This window comes from Amphiura filiformis, chromosome 6 (assembly GCF_039555335.1).
Source record: "Amphiura filiformis chromosome 6, Afil_fr2py, whole genome shotgun sequence".
Taxonomy (NCBI): Eukaryota; Metazoa; Echinodermata; class Ophiuroidea; order Amphilepidida; family Amphiuridae; genus Amphiura; species Amphiura filiformis.
Genome location: NC_092633.1, coordinates 10,821,495 through 10,846,899, shown reverse-complemented (window position 1 = coordinate 10,846,899; position 25,405 = coordinate 10,821,495). Strand labels below are relative to the sequence as shown.

General features: G+C 34.4%; 1 protein-coding gene across 2 annotated transcripts in view; it reads left to right on the top strand.

Annotated features, from left to right (window-relative positions):
- Positions 1-7,107, top strand: part of LOC140154957 (conserved oligomeric Golgi complex subunit 3-like) — a 67,768-nt gene extending 60,661 nt beyond the window's left edge. For both annotated transcript variants that reach the window (XM_072177619.1, XM_072177618.1), the window contains one exon: positions 6,811-7,107. In XM_072177619.1, the coding sequence (XP_072033720.1) occupies positions 6,811-6,837 (27 nt within the window). In that variant the 3' untranslated portion in view covers positions 6,838-7,107. The remainder of the gene's footprint in view (positions 1-6,810) is intronic.
- The last annotated feature ends 18,298 nt before the right edge of the window (positions 7,108-25,405 follow it).

The following is a 25,405-nucleotide window of genomic DNA, read 5'->3' as shown; positions in this document are numbered from 1 at the left end:
ACCCTATCATGTATTAATAATGTCGGTTCACATCGGTTGAAAGAGGATTGAAGTAAGAAACAAAGGCACTAAAGTGACTTTAATTTGATTAATTGCACACAAATCGCTTAAAACCGTTATTGCAGACTTGTGAAGTCCATCTTGGAGTCAGTTACGTCTTGTGGCCTTTCTTTTGAGGGCAACTACAATTAGCTTTATACCAGGGTCCATCACTGTGTTGTCTAGATCATGAGACAATGAGAACAGTCGTTTTTTTCCATGGTATTCGTAGGTAACCTTAGCGAAAACGTCAAAAGTTACCTTCGAATAAATGAATTTGGACACAAATTACTCAGAAACCAGAAGGTCGGTAAACATTTAAAATGAAGCACACATGACAGTTGACAAATACAAGTATTTATCCCCTTCTAATCTTCTTTGAATCTGATTTTTCTTTCAAATGAGCAGACCGTCGGCTATTTCAGTACATATTTTTCAACAATTAAGCCGTATTCAGTTTTGCATGGTGGGCATGTATGTGAATTCGCAACTTTCATTGTCATATGATTTGATAGCAAACATACAGGTCTTCGTTATGTACAAATATGGGCATTGGCACGAATGGCGGTGTTTCACAACACTGTCATGATGTCAAATTGTATTCGAAGGTAACATTCGGTTACTGAAATTTACCTACGAATACTTGTTTTATTGTTGACATCTCAGAAATATTTAAACGCAGGCTATTGAAACTTGGTAGAAATAAAGAGTGTATTACCCTGCACCTATTCCTTAACTATTGTTTACTATTCTCTCACTTTGTGGAAATAAAACAGCTTTTAACATGTATTCGGAGGTAATGCATATTTTTTACCAAACCTACCTTTGTGCCATTTATAATTTCTGGCAGCTAAACACAATAATAAAGATGTCCGAATGCAATGCATTTCAGTATTGGACATATCAAAGCTTGTATCAATTGCGCATTTATTAGTGATTTCCATTTTTAAAGATATATCTAGTGCTATGAAAAATTGTATTCAGTAGGTAATGTAAAAAATACCACTCAAAAAATTATCACAAAAAATTCATAATTATGTACAAATATGTGAAAAATTGAACAGGCAATCTTTGAATACACACCTTTCAGGAAATCAATTTAGATTCAATCCAATGACTTCTTTTCATAACTGATTTAGATGTTTTTAAAAATACCTTAAGAAATATTTTGAAAAAATGGGTAAAAATAGCATGTTTTGGGGTCTCTGTGTCTAAATTTTTCACAGAAGGGTGTTTTATTATATATGGCGCGAAGCGTATGATCAAGGCGAATAAACACAATATAAAAAGGAATGCCAATTGATTAATACTTTTAAGTTATGGCCCTGAACATGCCGTGTACACTTTTCGTTGGATTCGACCATATATGTGACTCGATCTGGTCCATAGGAACCAAAGGAGGCATTTTTGAAACTTGAGTTACTATAATTATTACATTATGCGTACAATACTATATCATTTACTGAAAACCAAAGGTCTAGCATACTTGGTTCTAAAGTTATGAAGATTTTTGATGTCTATTTTCTTCAAAATTGAAAAAATAGTAAAATTTCTGTATGTTTGTTAAGAAAATGTGCTAATATACCCTGCAAGTGAGAATATCAAACGCGGCATAATAAGGGCAAAATGTCAATTACAGGGGTGTATATTCCTCCGTTATTCGCCCCCAAAGGGGAGGGAATCATTTTACCCCTTTGGGGGAAGAATTTTGTGTTTTGAAAAAGAAAAAGAAAAAAAGAAAGGAAAAGAAAATAGAAATCAACAGGATTGAAGGAAGATTTTTAAAAAGAACTAATTTGGATAAAAAATGTATAACTGCATGTGTATAGCATGAAATAGATGGTCACTGGCTGGCAGTGACTGGTCTACAGGGTAGGATATAGTACACACACAGATTAAGGAAGCTGGTTCCTGATTTGCATATTTCATGCAAATCCATTTTCTTTCTAGTTTGGATACCTAACTATATTTAGGGAAGCATTTGGGATTCTAAGGGAACGAACCATCAATTAGCTAACTTCAATAAACTTGCCCATGTTTGTCTTCTCTGTAAACCTCAGAGCTCCTCAGCTTCAGATCCAAATCCTTGATTATTCTTTCCCTATATGCAATAGTTCAGTGACAATGCAATCTCCAAACTCTGCTACAGATGAATTTATTTCCGAGGCTTTATTCCGAGGCATTGTAAATCAAAGTCACCACATATATAAAAAAAGAAGCTGAAAACAGCTATCAAAAAGCTGTAATTTGGGAAGATCCTATACTTCTGTACAAAGCAAGTGTATAAAAAAAAGCTGGAAATCAAAACCAAAAAGGCTGAACTCTTACATCCCTGAAAATAATAAATCACAGCCCTGAATAAAGAGCCTAGAGAGGTGTTTGACAGTGAGTTTTGTCTTCCCTTTAAACCATTAGTCCTTAGATGCAATGGTTCAGTGTCCAGACTGTACCATCTAGGGAAGAATTTGATGTTTGTACATGTTTGTAGAGAAGTCACAATTAGCCTAACAGTTGTACATGTATAAAAAGTTTCTGGGTCTGAATGACATATACTCGCCTATATTGAGTGTTCTAAATTGGAAAATTACCAGTATTTTACATCGGTAATTACCTGGTAATTTAACCAAATTTTATTTAACTGATCAAAAAATAGGTAAAATAAGTGTTTCTAGACTTATATTCTCAAATTTCATAATTTGTACAAAATTCAAACTTTATGTTCTAATCTTTCATTTGTTACAATATTTTGTGTTCTGATTGATTGTTGACAAATTTAATAGCTATATATTACACATTGAATGTAAATGCATAGTGTACCGTACACTGGTATCAAGTTTATCATTGATTCGTGAAAATAAATGTATCTTTCGAAGGAGCCAAAATGCTGGAGTTAACTATGATCTTGATGATTAGGATGAATTGCAATTTGATGTACCTGTTTTGAGATGTCATGCGCCAGGCCCAAGACACTCAGGAGCTAGTTTGAGGACAGTACAATATATATATGTGATTCTTAATAAATTAATAAATTACTGAAATTTTTAAAATTTAACAATCCTCAAAGTAAATTGTAAATGATATGTACTTGAAGTGTATGTAGCTGGGATGAAAGCAGTGTCCATCTTATGAAAATTTTGACCTTTTGTATTGAATATAAATTTGTTTTCCCAAAACACCAAAAAAATGTAGGTCTTTTGGGAAAAAATGTATATCTTCACTATGAAAGGTCAAAATTTTCAATTGATGATCGGCTTTTCATCCCAGCTACATACACGTTAAGTACATGTCATTAGATTTATAAAGTTTGCTTTGTCTTTGAGGACTGTTAAATATCAAAAATATTAAAAATATTAATTGCCATAAAATTTGTATTATATCGCAAATTTCGAAAAATCCAAATTATTTGATATCAGTAGGACATTCCTCATATTCAGAATACAATTTGATATGTCTGATGTGCTCTCAGGTCCCACAAAAATACTGTGCAAACGTTGCTATCCGATTCCTTAAACCCTTTGTTGTAAAAACTTGATGAATAAAAGTACTACATTTGTAAAGACCTTTTCCTGAAGGAAACCTTTTGATTTTCTAAGCATGCATCATGTTTTTGAGACCTTTGTTTGTTTTTGAGACCTTTCTCTTTTTGAGACCTTTTTGAACCATTTGGCCTCATATATTGCATTGCAAACTATTTTGATCAAAACAAAGGTACATTAAGATATTCCGAATACTAATAGCAGTAAATCACATTTAGTATAATATGTATTCCAAGTAAAACAGCATTGCCTGAAGGAAACCTTTTGATTTTTTAACCATGCATCATGTTTTTGAGAACTAGCAGCGATCAATCTTATTTAGTTTAATAAATTAATATCATAAATATGCATTCCAAGTAAAACAGAATTTTCTGAAGGAAACCTTTAACTTTTCTAACCATGCATCATGTTTTAAGACAACTCAAAAATATCTTTTCCTTTGGTGTCTTTTATTTCACCGAATTTTACGGTAAATTACAGTATTTTTTCTCAAAATTACCCGGTAAAATACCAGGGGTTTACTTTACTTACCACTTTAGAACACTGTCTATATTCAGTCAGGGATGGGAGGTAACAAGAAAAATGAGGAAAAGTACATGTAGATAGCAACCAGCATATTAAAAATGTTCCCTCTCTTGTCCATTTTTGTGGGATTCCAGTTGGGGAAGAATCTGGGGAAGGATGTGACGCACCAGGGTAGAATAGTTTAGATTTTCTGGAAGAATAGACACCCCTGATGTCAAATGTTTGTCAATGTTTCAAGAGTTTGTCTGTATGGATACTTGTAGCTGCATCCAATTAACTAGCACGTCATAATTATCAACACTGCCATTTTAATCCTTTTTGCTAAGTATTACCGCAGTGCAGTTTAATGCCAGAGATGTTTCATTTAGATGGTGTGGACAAGAACTGGGGTAACCACACTAGGGGCATGTACTATCTTACAGAGCATTGTTATACACGTCTTTGCTTCTCATTATCAAAACTAAATCAACATTTGGAATCATATTGTTTTAATGCTACTTGGTCTCAAAACAATGATAGAAGCAAAACATGAAAATATCAGATCATACCCCTTTAATTCTTTCCCTATTTCAGGCAATGGCGAAGTTCCAAAGTCCCTGTTTTCCAAAACTCAAGATTATTTTGAATTTCTGATTTTGTTCAATGCATCCAATGAGCAGTGATGCCAACGCCGCGCCTTAGGCGCACAATTGGGCTACTTGGCGATCACTTGCCGCTACTCAAAAAAGCTTGCCGCTACTTGTCTAAAATTGGGCTACTATTGCCAGTCTCAGGCCGCGGCAGTAATTTGATGTATTGTCCTTTCAATTTAGCCGACTTATGAATGTTTTGAGTCTTTGAAGCTCCAAATTGAAATTACAATGGGTTTTGTGACCATTTATTGATCGGTCAGTAACTTCCCAGTTAGTACCAGAAGTTTTAAAGTCAAGTACTTTTCCGCCCAATTGGGTGTTTTGCGTTCTAAATTCAGGTAAATCCGCCCAAATATCCTGTATTGGACGCTTTTTTGGAAGCTTAAAAAATTGGGCTACTTGAGAATCCTTTACCGCTGCCTGGCGAGTCAATGCGCCGCGCCTTGACGCTGAAAAGTTTTGGCAACACTGCCAATGAGAAGTAGGTGTATTTATCTAGCCATGAATAGTTGATGTACTGTGGGATTCATGCCATCAGATTTCACATTACCAAATAATATCTCTAAAGGTCTTCTGTCCCGATGCAGTGTTTTTACATTTCGGGAAATGTTGACCAACCATAAATCAGTATCAAAAAGCAAAAAAATCGGGCAGTTTTTGTGAAAAGTTTGTGCCAGGTATTCAATGTAGGCTTGAATCCAAGCAACTGCCAAGATTTAAAAACACTTGTGTGTTTTTTTGTTTGTTTACTTGCTTGTTTGTCTGTCTGTCAGGAAAACATCAGTTTGAAAAATTGAGTCGCTTCATAAGGTTGGTAGAGTCATTTGCCATTTTTGTACACAAAGTATAGGGACATTTATTACTATTGTGCATCCATCATATAGCCTTTGCACTATCCACAAGTAATCGGTATATGCTGAGGTGGTGGGCAGTTTGGTCTCTATCGGCGTTACGCACCTCTGCGCTCGCTGTTTGGACATCACGATCCAAGGGAACTGACGTTCTAGCCATCATCTGATCATTTGAGGGAGAGATCATTTAGCATTTTTTTTAATCAATACACCCCTAGAATCACATAGCCAATCAGAGAGGATATTAGAAAATTCATTAAAAGTAGCTAATTGCATAATCATGCCATGCAGGATTGCTTTATTTTCCTTGGAAATAAGTAGCCTGTTAGCCTGTAATTAATAATACCTTTCAAATAATTTTTCATAAATTAATACCATGGCATGACCTTTGAATAATGCCTATCATCACTTATTGTTAATTTAATGCCACATTATAATGGCTGATGAGTTTGAACTTTATTATTATTTACCTTAATAAGACAGCAAAAGCTATCTTAAAATTATTGATTTAATTATTTCAACTTTCTTTATCCAGGGCAGCTCAATTCATTGTCTAGCAAGGAAGCGTTGACAAAATAATACATAATATAAGATTGAAAAGAATACATGTATATAAAAAGACAGTAAAAAGTACTGAAAATAAAGAAATATCAGACACATAAAGACATTGTTCCTGATTGATTAGTATTAATGTGAGCACATCATCAGCTTGGCAAAAAACCATAAATAGCGCAATCAATTAATGGACCTGCAAAGATTTCATACTTCAAAATAATTGATTGACAGGTGTTAGATGAGCGATGACAACTACGTACTGCTCGTATAAGACTGCAGATTTACCATCGTAAACTCTGAATTTTTCAAGACTACTTTTTTTTAATTGCCCTCCCCAGATATTTTTACAAATATAGAGGAATTTAAACAGTAGCTCAACACATATGTGTACTTAATTTTGTTGGTAATTACAGTGTAGATTTTGTAAAATCTGTGTCCAGAGAGTTTTGATCACAGTTTCTCAAGATAAAAGCATTGGGAACTAATAAAACCATGTTGTTTCCGATAGTAGCCTTGGGTTGTAGACAAAATTATTTAGAATCATTTGATGATTTTGCAGTAACAGCACCCAGTGTATTAAATAACAAACTCGACCTGGCAGATTTGTTGTGAGTTTCTCGTTTGACCTATTTGTTAATATATGTGGATTTTCTTGTTATTTGTTCTCTGCAGGTAAACCTGTTGTTGTCAGCCACATAAGATGACAGAATTGACACATGGATGACAGAAGTGATACACAGGACCAAATTCACACCTTGAAGCATGGTAACATTGGGGAAGAACCTATAATGGACAGTATCGAAATTGTTGTATGCACTTAGTGGTGGTTTGGTAAATCCATAGGAGTGTTTTGGCAGCATTGCAGGCAAAAAAAATGGACAAGTAAACCAATTTTAAGGCTATAAGAGTGTACTACTAATCACTCGCTTATACTCTGATCAGCTCGTAATACTAATAGGCAGGACTCATAACATCGTGGATTGATATAAAATGGCGTACAAACATCTGGGCGCAGTACCTACATGGTCAAAGGTCACCATGGTCGGGATACGCTAAATAGCGTAGAACCGACAGCTTGTCACTTCCAATAACTACAGTTTACGTATTGCATGACTGACAGGCTCTTTTGTGAATTTACGCCAGCGTAAGTTTAAGGTGGAGCTTAATTGACCCGCGCAGTAACAAAAAGCGAATAATAATGGCTTATTAAGAGCTGATCATAGTATAACAGTTTTGTTGCACCTAATGGGTGATTGTTTTTCTTTCTTCCTCTCCCCATTTTTGGCTAAACGTCTGTTCATAGTGAATAGCTGTTTGAGAATTCTCTTGCCACAAGTAACATAGCAGTACCAACAACGAGTTGAGCATCATCCAAATACTGGTCACAACCAGGACATGAATGTGGCTAAATGTAGATACATTGGACAAGTTGTGACACAGTTTATTACTTGTCCTGATGTCTAGTTGTAAATTTTTAGCCTCTCTGAAATACATTTGCAATATTATAAGTTATTCCCTGTTTGTTCATGCAATACGGAAACTATTACTCATTATATAGTGATAATATTTCACAACAAACGGGGTAACAAATTTATCATTCAGTAGACATGAATTTACCAAATAAATAAATAATAATATTATCCTAAAATTAATAAGTTCTACATCAAATATCCTATGTATTATTTTCCATGCTTTTTCAGTTTTCACAGCCATGCGATAGACATTTTTTGCCCACCATTTTCAAAATACAATGCAAATTCATGACTTTGGATACTTAATGAAAATACTAACCAATCACAAGTGAATTGGCATGGTTTGATTCACTTCCATGTTACACACATGCGGAGCATTCATCACACATTGTATGCAGACAATCGCCACGCTGTTGGCAGCTGTGTTCATTCAAATGAAATTTCTACTAGAGTTTCAGCCTTTCCCGCTCCCAAAATTTGTCATTTTTGGAGTTCTTTCTTTTGTCAATTAAATTGCCGTAACTTGTAGAAAATAAGTTACATTTTGACAAGTAACATAATGAAATGGGCAGAAGGAATCTATTCATCTCTAGAAAGCTTTGTCTTTCTTATTGAGTGCTATATACTTTATTTAAAAGAAATGGTCTCCTTAAATGCAGATTATGGTAGTTCCCAGTTCATTGATTGGTTAAAAGTACATCATGTCAGCAGGGTGAAACTATTGATTTTCTTATGTTATATGTATAATTGATGCCAGGGTTGCCAAATGCGCAATTTGTTGAAATTTTCCCTTGACTTTTGAACATTTTCTGTCCTCATATAGAAACCAATGCGTGAGGAAAAAAAAAGGCATCTTTTTGAAATTGTCACTTGCGACTTTCGATAGTTCTATATCCGATAAAAAACATTGGTTAAGTGAAAATTTGGTGATTTTTGATGATTTAACTGGCAATTTAGGCTGATTTTGGCAACCCTGCAACTCCCTATTCAGAAATGACTTCTCTGGATTCAAATTATGGTCCGTTGGTGACGTCAATAGTACAGTTTCCTTCAAGGTCATACCCTCAAGAAAAACCTATTGATGTCACATGTCCTTAGTTCTAACCAGAATGTCTCACCGCAGTACATAATTTATTGTCTGCATCACATACTATGATGTAACTGTTGTATTTCAAAAGACTTTTTGTGTGATATTTGCTGTCATTGTTGAATTATATTGTGTGGTTTTTTTTTATATTTCAACATGCTTTTTCTTGTGATAATACAGTAATACCTCAAAATTAATATATAAAGTAAATTTACGGTGTATCTACACACAATTAGATGACGATAATAAAAAATTACACAAGGCAGCATTTTGAGATACGACAGTGTGTGACACAGACGATGATATGTTTATAATATGGAATTGTCTTGATATCTATTAGAAGTCACTTTCTTTTTTCAAGAGCGTGTAGTTTGATGGAAATGTAACATTTGGGGGGTTTATGCCAGTGTTGCCAGACTTTCAGTACCAAGGTGCAGGGAATTTGCTTGCCAGGCCACTGCGAATGACTCGCAAGAAAATTTTAAAAAGCGCCCTATTCTGGCTATTTGGGTGGTTTTATCCAAATTTAAAACATCACCTAATTGGATTGAAGAGCTTGGATGATAAAATTTACTGATGGATCAATGAATGGTCACAAAACCCATTGTTATTGCAATTCAGAACTTCAAATCAGAGGCTCAAATTTGTTTTGAATTAGGCTAATGCATGAACGGAAAGGAAATACATCAAATTTATAGCCACAGCCTAACACTAGCAAAAGTAGCAAGCAGAACAAAGCTGTGCCTAAGTTGCAGCGTTGCCACTTACTTATTTTAGCTTAATTCAATCACCTGTAGACAGGAAAATTAAATTGAAATAGATAAATCCCACCAACATGCAGCAAATTGGATCAAAATGCATTTCACAAAATTGATGTATTGTTAAAGGAAAATCTCTCAGTCTCAGCCCATGCAGATACATTGCATGCATGATTTTGAATTGTCACTTTTCCTGTGAACAGGTGCCTAAAGTTACCAGTTGAATTTTCATTACTTTGAAGGGAACAAACCGAAAGAATGATGAAACCATAAGTAGCCATATGGATGTGACTACTAGTTTTTTGTCATAATTCATCCCCTTTGCCTGCCTGTAACAAAACTAGAAGTAGGTCAAAATAACAACAAGATACCCCCCTTCCTCCCTAACAAAACTAGTTATGTTCATATGACTTAATCGTTCTTGGGTTTGTTCCCTCAACTGTCAGCTGTTAGCTGAAATTTAACTATTATAACAAATAGTTTGTGTTAGTTCAGCAATTATAGCTTGTATAAGAAATATTTATGTGAAATAATATTGTAAATTAATCAATGTATATGAATTATATATTTATGTATTCAAAGGTGTATGAAATTGCAGGTATGCATATGCGTACGTGTTTGCCGGCAAACGAGGACACACACAAGATTTTTCACCCTAAACTGCGGACTTACCTCCAACCGAGGACAGTCCTCAGTTTCAACTGCTGCAAAAGACTTCAAATGCATGCTAAATGCATTATGGTGATATTTGCTCAACAAAGCGGCCAATACGTGTAAAAACTACCGTCAGCAGTTAATGGATAAAATTCCATTTTGTATCATACACACACAAAAAATCGCCATTTTAGTCCACGGTTGGGCGATGAAAACATGATACACACGTCCGTGGTTAGATAGCAATACACACTGTCCTCGGTTGGCGGCAAACACACACAGGGGTGTGTGGACATATGTTTATGATCATCCCACACACGAACCTCACACTCCCCCACACCTACTTACAGACAGACAAACGAGTACCACAGTGAGAACCTAACTTTAGCCTATGTAACTAAAAAAGAAATTGACATCACCAAGTGCTTCTCTGCAGATGAAATTGACAAAAATAAACAACAGCTGTCTGGTAGCGTTTCCAAAAAGGGGCATTGCATGATTCTAGCATCTTCTTTTTTAGATTATTGTTCAATAAATGAGACATATTGAAATATCGACTTCTGAAGACCAGATGAGAGAGCAACCTGGACAAGTCATATATCATTTTATAGCTTATGTTCCAGAGAATATGAATCATGAAATTATTCAAGATAAAAATTGGCAAACTTTACTCTTATTTTGTGGGAACAGGTCTCAAAAATCTCAACAAAAAAAAGCTTCTTTGCAACTAGACAGAAAATAGAAATTGGATGATGTCTTTATCAAACAACTGAATTTGTAAAAAATGTTATGCGTGCAAACATTATTTAGTTCTAGGTTTCTGATGGTATTAAAATCTCAACTTTTTTGGAGTGGGAGGATGAAGCTGTGGATCGCAAAGCCCCATTTAAGGCCAGTGTAATGGGAGAGAACATGGACCTTTTCGAGCATCATTATTTCTGAATTGTATGTCAAAAGTATATAAAACTATACATTTTTGGAAAGGAAATGAGTCAAGGAATCCCATGGTGACGTCAGATTTGTTCAAAAATCTCGAGTTTTTGACAAAATCACAAAAATTCACTTTTTTACCCCAATTTTCTTGTGACAACTTAGAAAAAAATCCGTTCGGAGTAAAAAAAAGTTCAGTTAGCTTTTCATTAAGAAGAGACATGAACTTAGGGAAGGTTTTTTATTTTTTGAAATTCGTCTCTTTTTTGAAATATTGAAAAAAACATGTGAAAAAAGTAATTTTGTCACTCTATTAAGCTAAAAATTGCAAATAATGGTGTATATTTTTGTTCATAACAAATATTTTGAATAAATGAGTAAACCTTCCCTAGACTTTGATGTGCTATAAGCGATAGTGCAAAAAGTTTACCTTTTGCTTGCATATTTTCGATTTATCGTGTCACAAAAATCGTGCAATATTGTCAAAAGTGAACTCTGAGAAATCGATGTTTTAGTAAAAAAATGTCAAAATTATGCACAAAACGTCCTTATATTTTAAAACGGTAAGACTTTCACGCTTGTAAAAGCTGTATCTGGTGCATGGTCTAAATATGCATCTTTTTGCACCAATAAATCTATAATGTCTGCTTTCAGTGCGCCAAAATTCAAAATAATTAAAAAAGCTATGTGGCATTTGACTGCAAATTTTTGTTTTGTTTACACCACATTTGCTGGCGTGAACAACAAACCGAATGCGCCTAGACTGTGTTGGACATACTGGCAGAGTTGCGCTTGGCGTCACGCTAAGTTTAATTATGCAGCGTAATCAAAATATTTCGCAGATTCACAAGCATTTCTGACTCATTATTTCCGCCAATTTACTAAGCTGTCTTGAGCCATGTGACTTTTAGAGTTGAAAAGAGTGAAACAAATCAAGCAAAAATACGAGTAAATATTAGCAAGTTGTATTTTATCAGTTTCAAGTGAAAGAATACATCTTAGTGTTGATAAATATCAAGAAATCTCAAATTCGGGCGTGAACGAATGTGTCTTCCATTACTCTGGCCTTAAATGTGAATATTATTTTCAATAGCTACATGTAGCACCAGATTACACAGTATTAGTTTCAGTAAACTGGTTAAGTTGGTAATATCAGTTTTGTTTTCATCATTTACAAGCATTATAATGTATAGTGTACAATTAAAATTAAATTAACAAAGTGATTGTAAAAATTATATATAATATTGGACCCAAGTGTCTACAGAACTCTCTGGGTATGTATCCTATTATGAATAAAATTCATACAAATTCATTAAAAGTCCAAATCAAACTGTGCCCTCATTTATTTCCTTTCACATTGGGTTGGGCAATTCCAGTTGAAATCCATACACCCCCTATGGAAGACACGACCTTAATTTTCCACACAGGGAGTGTGAATTTCAAATGGGGAAACCTGAATGGGTGACTCTATTTGAAATTCACACTCCCTGTGTGTGAGATTAAGGTCATGTCTTCCATAGGGGATGTGTGGATTTCAATTGGAATAGACCATTATATTTCAAGACAAACCTCTTCAATCAGATCTACATGCCATATTTATTGAAACAGGTTCAACAGGTTTGCTAACCGTAGACTATTAAAAGCTTAATTTGACAAAACCAATCTAAAGACATTTTCCACTATTAGCAGACTTAAATTTGACTCAATTTTGTCAAATTTAGCCCAATTTCTTTTGATTTATCCAAATTTAGCCAGATATATTTATACTGATCAATCAAAATTGAGCAAGATTTGTAGTGATCCTACTGGTTAGTCAAATGTAAAACTACTTGAATCAATAAATATTTTGAGAGATCTCCCATTTCCTCCGTGTGACTTTTGGCCTCATTTTGGTATGGTCAAGTGATTAGCTTTTTTTGGCTCTACTCTCCATCTCGTTGTTTTGTTGCAGCACCACATTTTTGCTGGAGCGTGTTTCCACAGCAACAAAAAATTGCCCCTGTATCTGGCACAATGTTGAAACACAGGCAAAACATTGGAACTATATACGGTCTTAAAACCACCCGTGTTAATCAGTTGTGTATGAGCATCTCCTATGTGATGGTAGAAGGTGACATTGATGATGACCATTGTTTTTATGTAACAATAACACAATGTTGTGGAAAACCTACAAGTTTACATAATTTGTCCAAATTTAATTTATAAACATTTTAATTTAATTGAAAAACTGATATGGTTTCCCAATTAACCCACACAGTTAGTGTGTCAATTCTCTTTCTTTGTCCAATAATTCAATTTATCTAGAAATATGCCATTCCATATGAACTGAGATGCCAGTAACCAATAATTGTCATGTTACAGCATATTGCAGTGAGAAAGATGTGCATAAAGTGTGAATATTGATTGGAGAAAATATGGAGAGAAAAAACAGAAGTAACATGAGTAACCAATTCTTAGGGAGTATGTCTGTGGTCCTAATTGTGATGTGAAGTAAATGTTTTAAGAATGGAGGATGCTAAGTGGTTGCATGCAATTATGCCCATATCCAAGTATTTCCTGCAAAACTTCAATAGGCAGGAAAAGCAGAGGTGTTCTGAACATTTTTGCAGAACATTTTATGCTTTTCATGCTCAACACAGTTACTGCGTAAATATAAACGTGTGGATATGTTCTTTGATGTATATCTCTATAACAAAACTCAAACTCGCAAATATTTAGAAACAAGTGAAGTAATTAGTTGTACTGTTAGCAGGAGTGGCAAGGGGCAGACTGTGCCCAAAGAAAAAATAAGTGTACACTACAACCACAGACCCTTTAAATGTAAAAAAAGTGGGATAAAAAGCTGTTTTACACACAACAACGTCCAAAATTAAGGTTAAAAAACAAAACAACCTTATAATTTCGGAAGCATAAGCCATCCCTTTTACTAGGTAAAAATAAGAAGTGTAGGCAAACAGCACTTATCGCTAGCATTGCAAATGAAAAAGGCCGCAAAAAATGACAAGCAAAGAATGAAAAGAAATTAGAATGGTATAAAAACTTATAAAAGGGGAAAATCAATTAGGTGAGAAAACAGACATGTTTTAGTATAAAAGACCAATAATGTTTTTTGTCTTTAACCTAAATTTTAGATGTTGTACATATTAAACAGTTTTGAACATTTATGTTGGAAAAATACAAAATGACCTGGAATCAAGCAGTCTAAAAATATGGCTATTAATATAAAAGATTTCATTTTATAAGCAAAACATTGTGCAACCTATTTATGGCCATTAAACACAAACAAACAAATGAATATGGCAAAACAAATCAAGACTGACATTTGTTTGCGCAAAAAGACTATGAATTAATGGGCGACTTCACACTGGAGCTGAGATCTGCATTAACCTTAACCACAGATATTGGAACACATCTGTGCCCTAACACTACTAGACCATACAAAAACATACAGCACAAAGCGAATGCAAGACCATGCATCCCATGTGATCTGATTGCGTAATCCTGCCAAGCTACATATAGGCACAAAATCGTTGGCTGGGCCACGGTCACAGGCGTGGCTTGCTATGTCCGTCTAATGGTTGGCACACAAGGGGTCAGTGGGTCACTTCGTGGGTTGGGAAAACAACTTTTCTCTTTGTCTTCTTCCTTCCTTCCTGTCAACCTTCTTTTCTTTCACTTCGGCAAAAAGCAGCGAGGCAGTTGGGATTAATCATGATAATCAATTTGTACGTCCATATCAGGCTAAAGAAAGTTGATATTAAGTTTCCCATCACATATTGTTGAGTGATGAGTAAGGGGTGAGGCGACTCTTTCATTATTCATTGTTTGACTGTATTTCATTATTACCTAAGTGGTACCCAAGAGGTGCATTTACACAATCAATCAAGGGTTTAGGGCGAGAAGGCAATATCTGCCAGGTGCCATATTAATCAATGCGTACACTATAGAATGCAGAAATTGTCAAAGGTCTATAGGGCAGCTATTGCAGATAGGACCTTCTGGCTGTAATCGCTTGAATTATGTGCATAGGCTTTGTAAATTGTAGGGCACTGGTGTCGTAATGTCATCTGCAGGCACAGGGGAAGTCCACATCCATCCACATCTAAGAAGTCCACATCCATAAGCTCAGAAGTCCACATTGATGTGGATCTGTGTGGAGTCGGACCCAATGTGAAATTGAGCAAAATAAAATCAATAATGCATGTTGACAAGTCATTAGAAAAAGTAGGAAATCAAATCAACATGTAGAAGATTGTAAACACGGTCGTTGAGCTAAGCACACACTAAGATGCAACATTTCATTAGCGAGACGAAACGGTCTTTTGCATAACGCAAAGACATGTTGCGTAAAGCGAAGACTCACAACATTGGCGTGATTTGTTAGGCATAAACAATCGACCTTCATTCAAGTATTTACAGCATACAAAGCATTTGTTATTTATTATTTTTGTAATTTGGATCTGCTTAGTTACATTTCAATATTTTTACTCTAAAAGTGGACTTTTTTTGTCAATGAGAGCTCTGATTGCCACTTAGTTGGCGGGTGCTTCTTGGTAATGATCAATATACCAGGTATGCCAAAATAAGTTTTGACATATTTTGACACATTAAAAGAAAACAAAAAACAAGCCCTGTTTTTGTGGAAATTCAACTTTTATCAATTGTAGTTTTGAGGCAAACAAACAATGTAAACTGGAAGAAAATTGCTATTTCATTCCATTGCCTGGACCATAAATGTGTGTATTTGCAAATCTGATTGGTTGAATAAAATCTGATCAAATACAGCACCTAAGGGCTTGGATTTTTGCTGAGTAATATATAAGTTCATTAAAGTATGTTACAATTGTGGAAACATCAGAATTTTGAAGAAAAAAATGAGGTCATCTTCCGTAATAATATTACTTTAATTCAAAACCTTTAATTCAAAACCGTGTGAATGAACAATTGGTGAGAATGGAAGCATATATTTTAACATACATCTTTGAAATTGACATAATTTTTGCATGTAATATCTGAAGTGCATCTTCTTACAGTCTTTCAAAATACAAATTGAAACCTCTCTGCTTTAATTGAGTTAAAAATCATTTGGGCTATTCCAGTTTCCATACATCCCCTATGAAAGATGTGACCTTAATCTCCTACACATTTTGAAAGTCAGTTTCCCTGTGTGGGAGATTAAGGTCATGTCTTCTATAGGGGGTATATGGATTTAAAGTGGAATGGCCCAATTTTGTTCACCCAATGAAGCAATCACTCCCTATTCCAGAAATATGCAGCACTAATTTTTTTGAATTAAAAAATATCCTGTTTTGCCAAATGATACATAGCTAAATCCTAATACATGTGTTTATATTTTTCGTATGCTGTGACAATCAAGTTCAAAGACTTGTACAAAGACAAATTTGAAGTTATGCATTCTAATTTTTGGAAAACACATTTTCTAACATTTTTCATAACCAATTATCAAAAATAACACAAAATGTTACAATTATGAGCCAACTCTTAGCCTATACTCTAGATTTTGTGCTAAGTCTTAGAAAACGTGTAAAATTGCATGTTTTTGGCACATTTCTCCTCAGATTGCAAAAAGATTAAAATTTGACTTTTATTGTCAGTTAGAACTTACTAAATGATTAGGGGATTTGCCATTTGGTCTAATACCATTTTGTCTAATATCCATTTGGTCTATACATTTCGTCTAAACCCATTAGGTCTATATCCACTACGTCCAATAATCATTTGGTCCTTTAACCATTTGGTCCTTTAACCATTTGGTCCGATAACCATTTAGTCTAATAACCAATAAGTCTAAAACCATTTAGTCTAACAACCATTTAGTCTAATATTCATTTGGTCTATAACCAATAGGTCTAATAGCTATTTGGTCTAATACCCATTTGGTCTACACACCATTTAGTCATGCAAGCATTTAGTTTATTAATAAATAGACGAAATGGTATTAGACTAACTGGTTATTAGACCATACGAGTATTAGACCAAATGGTTATTAAAGAAATATTAGACCAAATGGTTATTAGACTATATGGTTAGTAGACATACCGGTTATTAGACCAAACAATATTAGACTAAATGGACATTAGACTATATGATTATTAGACTAAGTGACACTTGGCCTTTCTGGTAATAGACCAATTGAATATAGACTAAACAGGAATTAGACGAAATGGTATTAGACCAAATGGCAATAGACCAATGATTAGGATTTAGCTATGTTTCACTTGGCAAAACAAGACATTTTTTTAATTCCAAAAAATTTGTGCTGTATTTTTCTGGAAATGGGAGTAGATTCCAGTAGATTCTCTTTTATGACAAACTGACTGATATGAATGTTAGGAAAATATGACAACTTGGCACAAAAATTCAATACTGATTTTAATTTGTCTGGTTTTCATGGAAAATATATGCAATACCAAGGTAGCAGATGGTTGGTTGAAAGTTTGAAAACACACATTTTTTACACTCATTTTTTATTCAGTACACAATCGAATTAAGTATTTTTTTTATCTTTATTATGATGGTCACAAAAAAAAACATTAACTTTGAATTTAGAATTTCTAAAAATATGGGTAAAAAGGACCAGAATTTGGATATTTTAAGGTGTAAAAATTGTGTAAGGTCCTAATTCAAAAATGTGAGAAAATAGTACATGTACTAGTTTTGTATCTTTAGAAAATAAATATACAGTTTTCATCAATTTGAAAAGTTAAGCTAAATTGTTATGGTGGGTGAAAAAAAATTGGCATGGAAAATAAAATTTGGTGCTTTTCGCAAAAACCTCATTTTGTCAAATCTGCTTTGCTAGTTGGATTTCTTGCATCATTTCTTTTCTGAAAATGCATCTTTTTATGTACTTCAGGGATTCAAGCAGATATTTCCTACTTTTCCTACATTTTTGAACTCTTCATGTATTTTCCTATATTATACAAAATGTCCCGTAATTCCTGTATTTGCCCCATATTTAACAAATAAACAAGTTTTTTCCCCTTGCACTAGGGGATTTGTCATAGTTGTCATAAATTTTCAGCAGGTCAGCAGGTAGATCTTACTATTTTTTGCCCAGTATATTATTTATAAACATCATACCAGTCCAAAATGATGCACACACCATGCAAAAATTAAAAGTATCTTTGGGACATTCCCTCCTTAACAATAGTTACTGGTCTCTGATACCCACTGTATTTGACTTCCGCTGTCCTTTATTTGTCCTATATTTGCGTCCAAAATGTTCCTATGTTATTCCTATATTTTTGCAAGGGCTGGCTTTATCATTACTTTTAAAGATGCAGATAATACAACAATGTCTAAATTTGACCCCTCCTTCCCTTTAAACAATTTCAAGAGAGCATGCATTGTATATTGAATTGTATAAATCAGCAGCAGAACATGTTATTTCATGATCCCCACATCAGTGATCGTTAGTATGCTTACAGAAAACATGTAGTGTAGAGCTTTATCTGTGACTAGTATTAACATTCAGTTGGTCTTTTTAACCCCCCCCCCATGAAAAATTTATTATCGTCAATAACATTCGCAATGGACTCTGTCCCCAGTACAGAAACGACTGTCTGGGGGTGAATAGGCCTCACCTAGGCTCTGTAACCATTCTTGCCATGATATCAACTTTCAGGTTCCAAAGACACTTAAGGTGGTACTAAACCCCTTGATATATTGTGACTATTTTTGCATTTTTCTCAAAAAATAATAACACACTGGTAAAAAAAGTTACGTATATTAGAGGGGTAAGGAATCCAGTTACAACACTGGAATTTCAGTGACTCAAGACAAGTGGTATGTTATTTATGATAAGACAACAGGTACCGCTAGAATGTACCTCATTTCTTAATCTATACTATTAAAGAGGAACTTGCCGATAATCGATACTGATCGATACTTTGAAGAGAAACTTGCCGATACTTCTTGGGATCGATTCATCGGTATCATCTCAGAGATATTTATAGATGAAAAATAAATTAATAGATAGATAAATAAATAAGTTCTAGCATTTCCAGATGAATGGTAAATGCATAGAAAGCTAGATAAATGAATAAATACAAATAATTATTTGGATTTAGTCGGTAGATCAACCAATGGTGGCCCACTTATTTACGGTTCGTTGCTGCGTTGCTATACGCGGATTACGCACAGGTCATAGCAACTTCCCGACGCGCTAATGGTAACAAAACTTCCAGCACGGTATAAATCGCAACCGTATAATAAATCAACTGCATTCGTTTATGATGATTTTCGGAAACTTCTTTTGTGATGACTTTCCGGAGATTTTGAGGTAGGCCTAGGCTTGATTAGCATGGTATGATATATCTCAACAATGGCGCAGTAGATTTCTTTTTGACATTGGGGGGATAGGGATGAAAAGCATTTCTTAGAAGTAGGCATATTAATAGTGAATCTGGCACCTTTTGGCAACATTAACGATGGCGTATAGGTTTCTTTTGACATGGGGGATGGGATCCGTTTAAATCAATTTCTTGAAATAGGCCTACAGTGAATCCAGCACCTTTTGGCGACAGATTAATTTATGGCCATAATGAAGCTAAAATGGTGAATTATATGGTGCAAAAGTGGAACAAATTCGCACGACGAAGACCGCAACAATATGAGCCAGAAACCCACATGTACATTATGTATACAGGTGTCAACTTGGGGGTGATTGTATGGACCATTGACCTTATCAAAATATAGGGGGGGGGTATCCCCCACCGGCATGTAACTCAACCTTCTTGAAACCCAATGTTGCTATAGGCCTACGAAACAGAAACAAATTTATAAGAAAGAACGAACCAAAGAAAGAAAGAAACCCACATGTACATGCGTCAACATGGAGGTGATTCAGTAGACCATGCCCCTTATCAAAATATTGAGGAATTTATTATTGGTACTCACCCCGGGATTTATGCCCATGTAAAGAAAGAAGAAGGAAGGAAGGAAAAAAGGAGGGAAGGAAGGAAGGAGGGAAGGAAAGAGGGACAGAAAGAGGGAAAGAACGAAAGAAAGAAAGAAAGGAAGGAAAAAAGGAAGGAAGGAGGGAAGGAGGGAAGGAAAGAGGGAAGGAAAGAGGGAAAGAAAGAGGGACAGAAAGAGGGAAAGAAAGAAAGAAACAAAGAAAAACAATGGGAAAGCAAGAAAGAGAAAGGGAGAGAGAAACGAAAAGAAAGAAAGGGAAAAACAAAGAAAAAAATTGACACACAGAAAAAAAGAAAGAAGAGAGAGAGAAAGAAAATGAACAAGCAAGAAAAAGAAAGAGAAATGGAACGCAGGAAAGAGAGAAACTGAAAGAAAAAAGGAAAGACAGAAAAATAAGTAAAAAGGGGAAGGAAAGAGGGAAAGAAAGAAAGAAAGAAAGAACGAAAGAGAGGAAGAAAGAAAGAAAGAACGAAAGAGAGGAAGAAAGAAAGAAAGAAAGAAAAACAACGGGAAAGCAAGAAAGAGAAAGGAGAGAGAAACGAAAAGATAGAAAGGGAAAAACAAAGAAAAAAATTGACAGACAGAAAAAATGAAAGAAGAGAGAGAGAAAGAAAGCGAACAAGCGAGAAAAAGAAAGAGAGAAATGGAACGCAGGAAAGAGAGAGAGAGAAACTGAAAGAAAAAAAAGGGAAAGACAGAAAAAATAAGTAAAAAGGGGAAGGAAAGAGGGAAAGAAAGAGGGAAAGAAAGAAAGAACGAAAGAAAGAACGAAAGAAAGAAAGAAAAAGCAAACAACGGGAAAGCAAGAGAGAGAAAGGGAGAGATAAACGAAAAGAAAGACAGGGAAAGACAAAGAAAAAATAGACAAAAAGAAAGAAAGAGAGAGTCAACAGGGTGTTTGGTACAAAAATTACGCAAAAGATTTTATGCTAAGGAAGTCGTTTGCAAAGTAGAGGCAACAAATGGTAGGCCTACCACATCACTAACCGCGTAATAATTGAGCTGTTAAAAGCGATACCAATTGCCATGATTACCATTTCCATCGTTTATACTAACCGCTCCCGTTTACTAACCGCTCCCATTTACTCATCTTGCCCCTAATATACATAACCTTTGTTACCAGTGTGCAGTTACTTTTTGAGAAAAATGCAAAATTAGTCACAAAATTTATCAGGGGGTGTAGTACCACCTTAAATGTGCGGATACAGGGCCTTTTTGGTGGCAAGAGTCATGGAACTCAAGATTCACAATGTTCCCACTGTCAAGTGCATCAAATAATCTCTCAGATTTACTTGCTTCAGAATTCTTATGAGCACTTGGTTATTTTTTCATGTTTTTCTTTTGTATTTTATTTGTATAGCGCTTTGAATACCCAGGTATACTATTAAAGATTATAGCTTTCATTATCATTTAAGTTGATCTCAAGGTAATATTAAAGCACTTGAACATTCATTTGTGTTAAGAAACTATTACAGTGGCTTTTGACTAAAAACAATTGCTTTAAAAGCTTTTTTGCAAGGTTGTGACAAATTGAAAAGAATTAGTCAATGATTGTGTGAAAGCTTTTGCAATATTGTCATAAACTGAAAAGATTTTAGTCAAATTGCTCATGTGTATCTTCAAGAAGCATTCAGTAGCTCTTGTAATTCAACAATGCAGACAGTGTATAAAAAGTCCCTTTAAAAGGAAAGACTGGTCTCAATTCGCTAGTAGTGATGCAACAGGATTAATGACTATAGCAACAATTAAAAACAAGTTTTAAATGTATTGCCCTTCACTAGACGTATGCTGTAACATGGCATCGCACCATTGATTATCAAATAGGCATACAGACCTGATCGTAATTCTATGGAAATTTCACATTGCAAAGTCCTGTACGGTTCACTCGCACCTGTGTCTTTGAAAGAGCGGTATTGTACACACAGATGACAGGTGATGACGAGTGCAGCCTACTTACAGGGCAAGGCAATACATTGAAAAATTGTTTTCACTATCGCTATGGTAATTAATCCTGTGACATCACTACTTCTATGGTGAATTGAGAAGAAGTCTTGCATACATTTGGTGTAAGTATTTTATCTTCTTACTTTTGAAGGTTGACTCAAGTGTTCATAATCTAAGGACTACAATGTTTTGGAAGAAATATTACTTGCTATCAATGTCAATTGTTGTTATTTTTGTAGGCGAAAAGGTTTGACAGTTTTTCCTGTATTTTTAAAGTTTTATTTTGAACTGATTAGTTTGGCACATGTTTCTTATATCACAGGATATCAACTTCGTGCAAAACAGGAAAGTCAGCACCATACAAAATTATTTTTCACCAGTAATCTACTGGGTCACTTTATTAACATCAAGTTTAATTTCTGTACAACATTTACAGTATTAAACAAGAATAGCTAATACATATGTACAAGTTGCATTTAACAAAATATAGAAATTCATAAAATATGGACGGCATGATTTATTGCATAATGATCATTTCTACTACATACTAATTGGGCTATTCCACTTGAAATCCATACACCCCTTTGAAATTCACACTCCCTGTGTGGAAGTATAAGGTCTTGTCTTTCATGGGGGTGTATGGGTTTCAACTAGAATAGCCCATTACATGGCAGATCTTCTTTCCTTTTACTTCATTCTGTAAAATTCAAAAGTATCTGCCTCCAAAATAAAACTATTATTATCTTATTTACTTGGTGATACTGTATTTCATACTTTAGAAGCAAGCTGATTTTTTTTAAACACTTAAGCCATAATGTGTGATTTTCACCCGGATTTTCATAAAGAATAGAGATTCCTATTTAAATGTTAGTTTTCACTGATCACATTGTCCCTTTTAATTTTTAGCCAAACAAATTAGGTAAAATGAAGAAAATTGCCATTTCATTCCAGCGCCTACAATGTGTGTGTTAGCTGGCCAATTATCATGAATATTGCCGTAGCTTCACACAGCCAGGACGAACGAACAAGACGTAAGACGAATAGCAATATGCACACAGTTTATATGTGAAGACGAATAATCTTATGCACACAGTTCATCGTCACTGAGAAAAGGATAGGTTTTACTATCTGAAATGTATAGTTATTATGTTACGAGGCAAAAAAGTTAAGGTCTATAACTTGTAGTATATAAGTTCTAATGGCAATAGTCCTGTAAAATCGGTTTATCGGTTATACCTCATTAACTATACATCGCAGATAGTGGAAACCTATCTTTTCCTCACTGCCTGAAGCTAGACAAACAATTTGGTACAAGTTTCATGAAAATCGGAGCAACTTAAATTTTTGACCCCTGTACAACTTGAAAATTGACCTTCGACACTTTTTGGCACATTACTCTGCAACCACAGGACGTACACACACAAAAAAAATTATATTATTTGCGATCCTTAAGGGGTGGGGTATGAACGTTTGGACAGTATTTATTTTAGGGACATTAGAGCACGTCAGACATATCGAATTACATTCTGAATACGAAGAAAGTCATTCTGATATCAAATAATTTTGATTTTTGAAATTGCAATTTAATACACATTTTATGGCAAATCATTAAAATTGATATTTTTGATATTTAACAGTACTTGAAGTAAACTTTATAAATCTGATGATTGTGTATGTAGCTGGGATGAAAAGCCGACGATCAATTGAAAATTTTGACCTTTCGTATTGAAGATATGGATTTTTTCCCAAAACACCAAAAAAAAATAGGTCTTTTGGGAAAAAATCCATATCTTCAATATGAAAGGTCAAAATTTTCAATTGACCGTCGGCTTTTCCTCCCTGCTACATACACTTTGAGAATATATCATTAGACTTATATAATTTACTTGAGGACTGTTATATATCAAAAATTTGAAAAATATCAAATTTTTATAATTTGTCATAAAATTTGTATTATATTGTGATTTTCAAAAAATGAAAATTATTTGATATCAAAAAAGACATGCTTCAGTATTCAGAATGCAATCGATAGGTCTGAGGTGCTCTCATGTCCCACAAAAAATACTGTCGAAACATAATAAACGCTCATTTTAGATCCCTTAAGACCAGACGGATAATTTGATACGCTAATGAGTAAAATCGGAGCATGTTTCAATTTTTTACCCTTGTATAACCCTATGGGATCATTTCTGGGGTCATTTTGAGGGTCAAAATAACGCTTGCTCACCGCCTTTTTTTCAGCAGGTCCAAATTAGTAAAGATACCTCAAGGTGATCAACTTTTACTAACAAATGCCTTACGAAACCTGAATTATTGACATTTTGTGTAGTCTAAAACTATCACCCATTCATCACTCTTTTGTAATTATCACATGAAGAGGTACTTCAGTAGGTCTTTCATGTCATGTGTGTTGCCTACTCCCACATTATTGATTAGCAAAGTTAGCTTCTCAGCAATAATTTTACATTAATTTTAAATTGATTATTAGATTAATATACATGCTATTATAAAATTATTGCCAACACATTGTCTACGTGGCAAGTTTACAAAATGATTATTGAGAAATTTGTAAGAAAATACTGACTTTTGATGTCCACAAAGGTGTTCAATGTCTGTTGTTTATCATTTTCTGTAACATAAAATAAATAATACAAATAATTCATATCTAAAGAACAGTCAAATCCAAATGTCAGCATCTTACAGCAGCCTATTAAATTTTTTCATCAGTGGTGTATTGATGTACACTGAATATTGGGGTTGTTTTTATGGGGGGTCCCTTAAATTCTTAGTATTTAAAAAAATGTCAATCTTAATCACAATTTCTGCTGCTGACAACCATTCACACACATATAGAATCTTATTAACTTTACGCTAACATAAGGAATGATTACAATAGGTAAATATCATTTACTTCTCTCTACATTACATTTATGTTTTGAGTGCCCATTACCTACCACTATGTGCCTCATTTAATTCAATTTCCACATCAAAGTCACATTCAAAGTATGGAAGAAAAATGTAATTCTCAGGCCCCCAAAAAATGTGTTTGGTTGCCCTCAAAGACCGACCCAAAAATTTAAAAATCTTGGGTCAGGATTTTCTTTTTCAATCACTTTTTTAAAAGAAACCTTAAATTTGGACAGTATGAAGGACATTTTATATTTGTTATTCACTCATTTTATTTATTAAAGGCATATTTGATTAAAAACAAGAAGAATATCCATTTAAATCCAGTCCAAAAACAAACTTTTTTTTTTACCGGAAAATGATCAAGCATTTGTCAATACTAGCCTTTTCAAAATGGAGGAAAAAACAAGGAAGAGCCCATGAAAAAAAAAAAAGGATCGACCAACCGACCCTCCAAATGTTTGTCTTGGAAGGGCAACCAAACAATTTTTTTGGCCTTAAATTAAAATCTCTCTAGTTGTTTAATTGACAGTTACCAATTTTGAGTGCCCATAACCAACCAGTATGTGTTC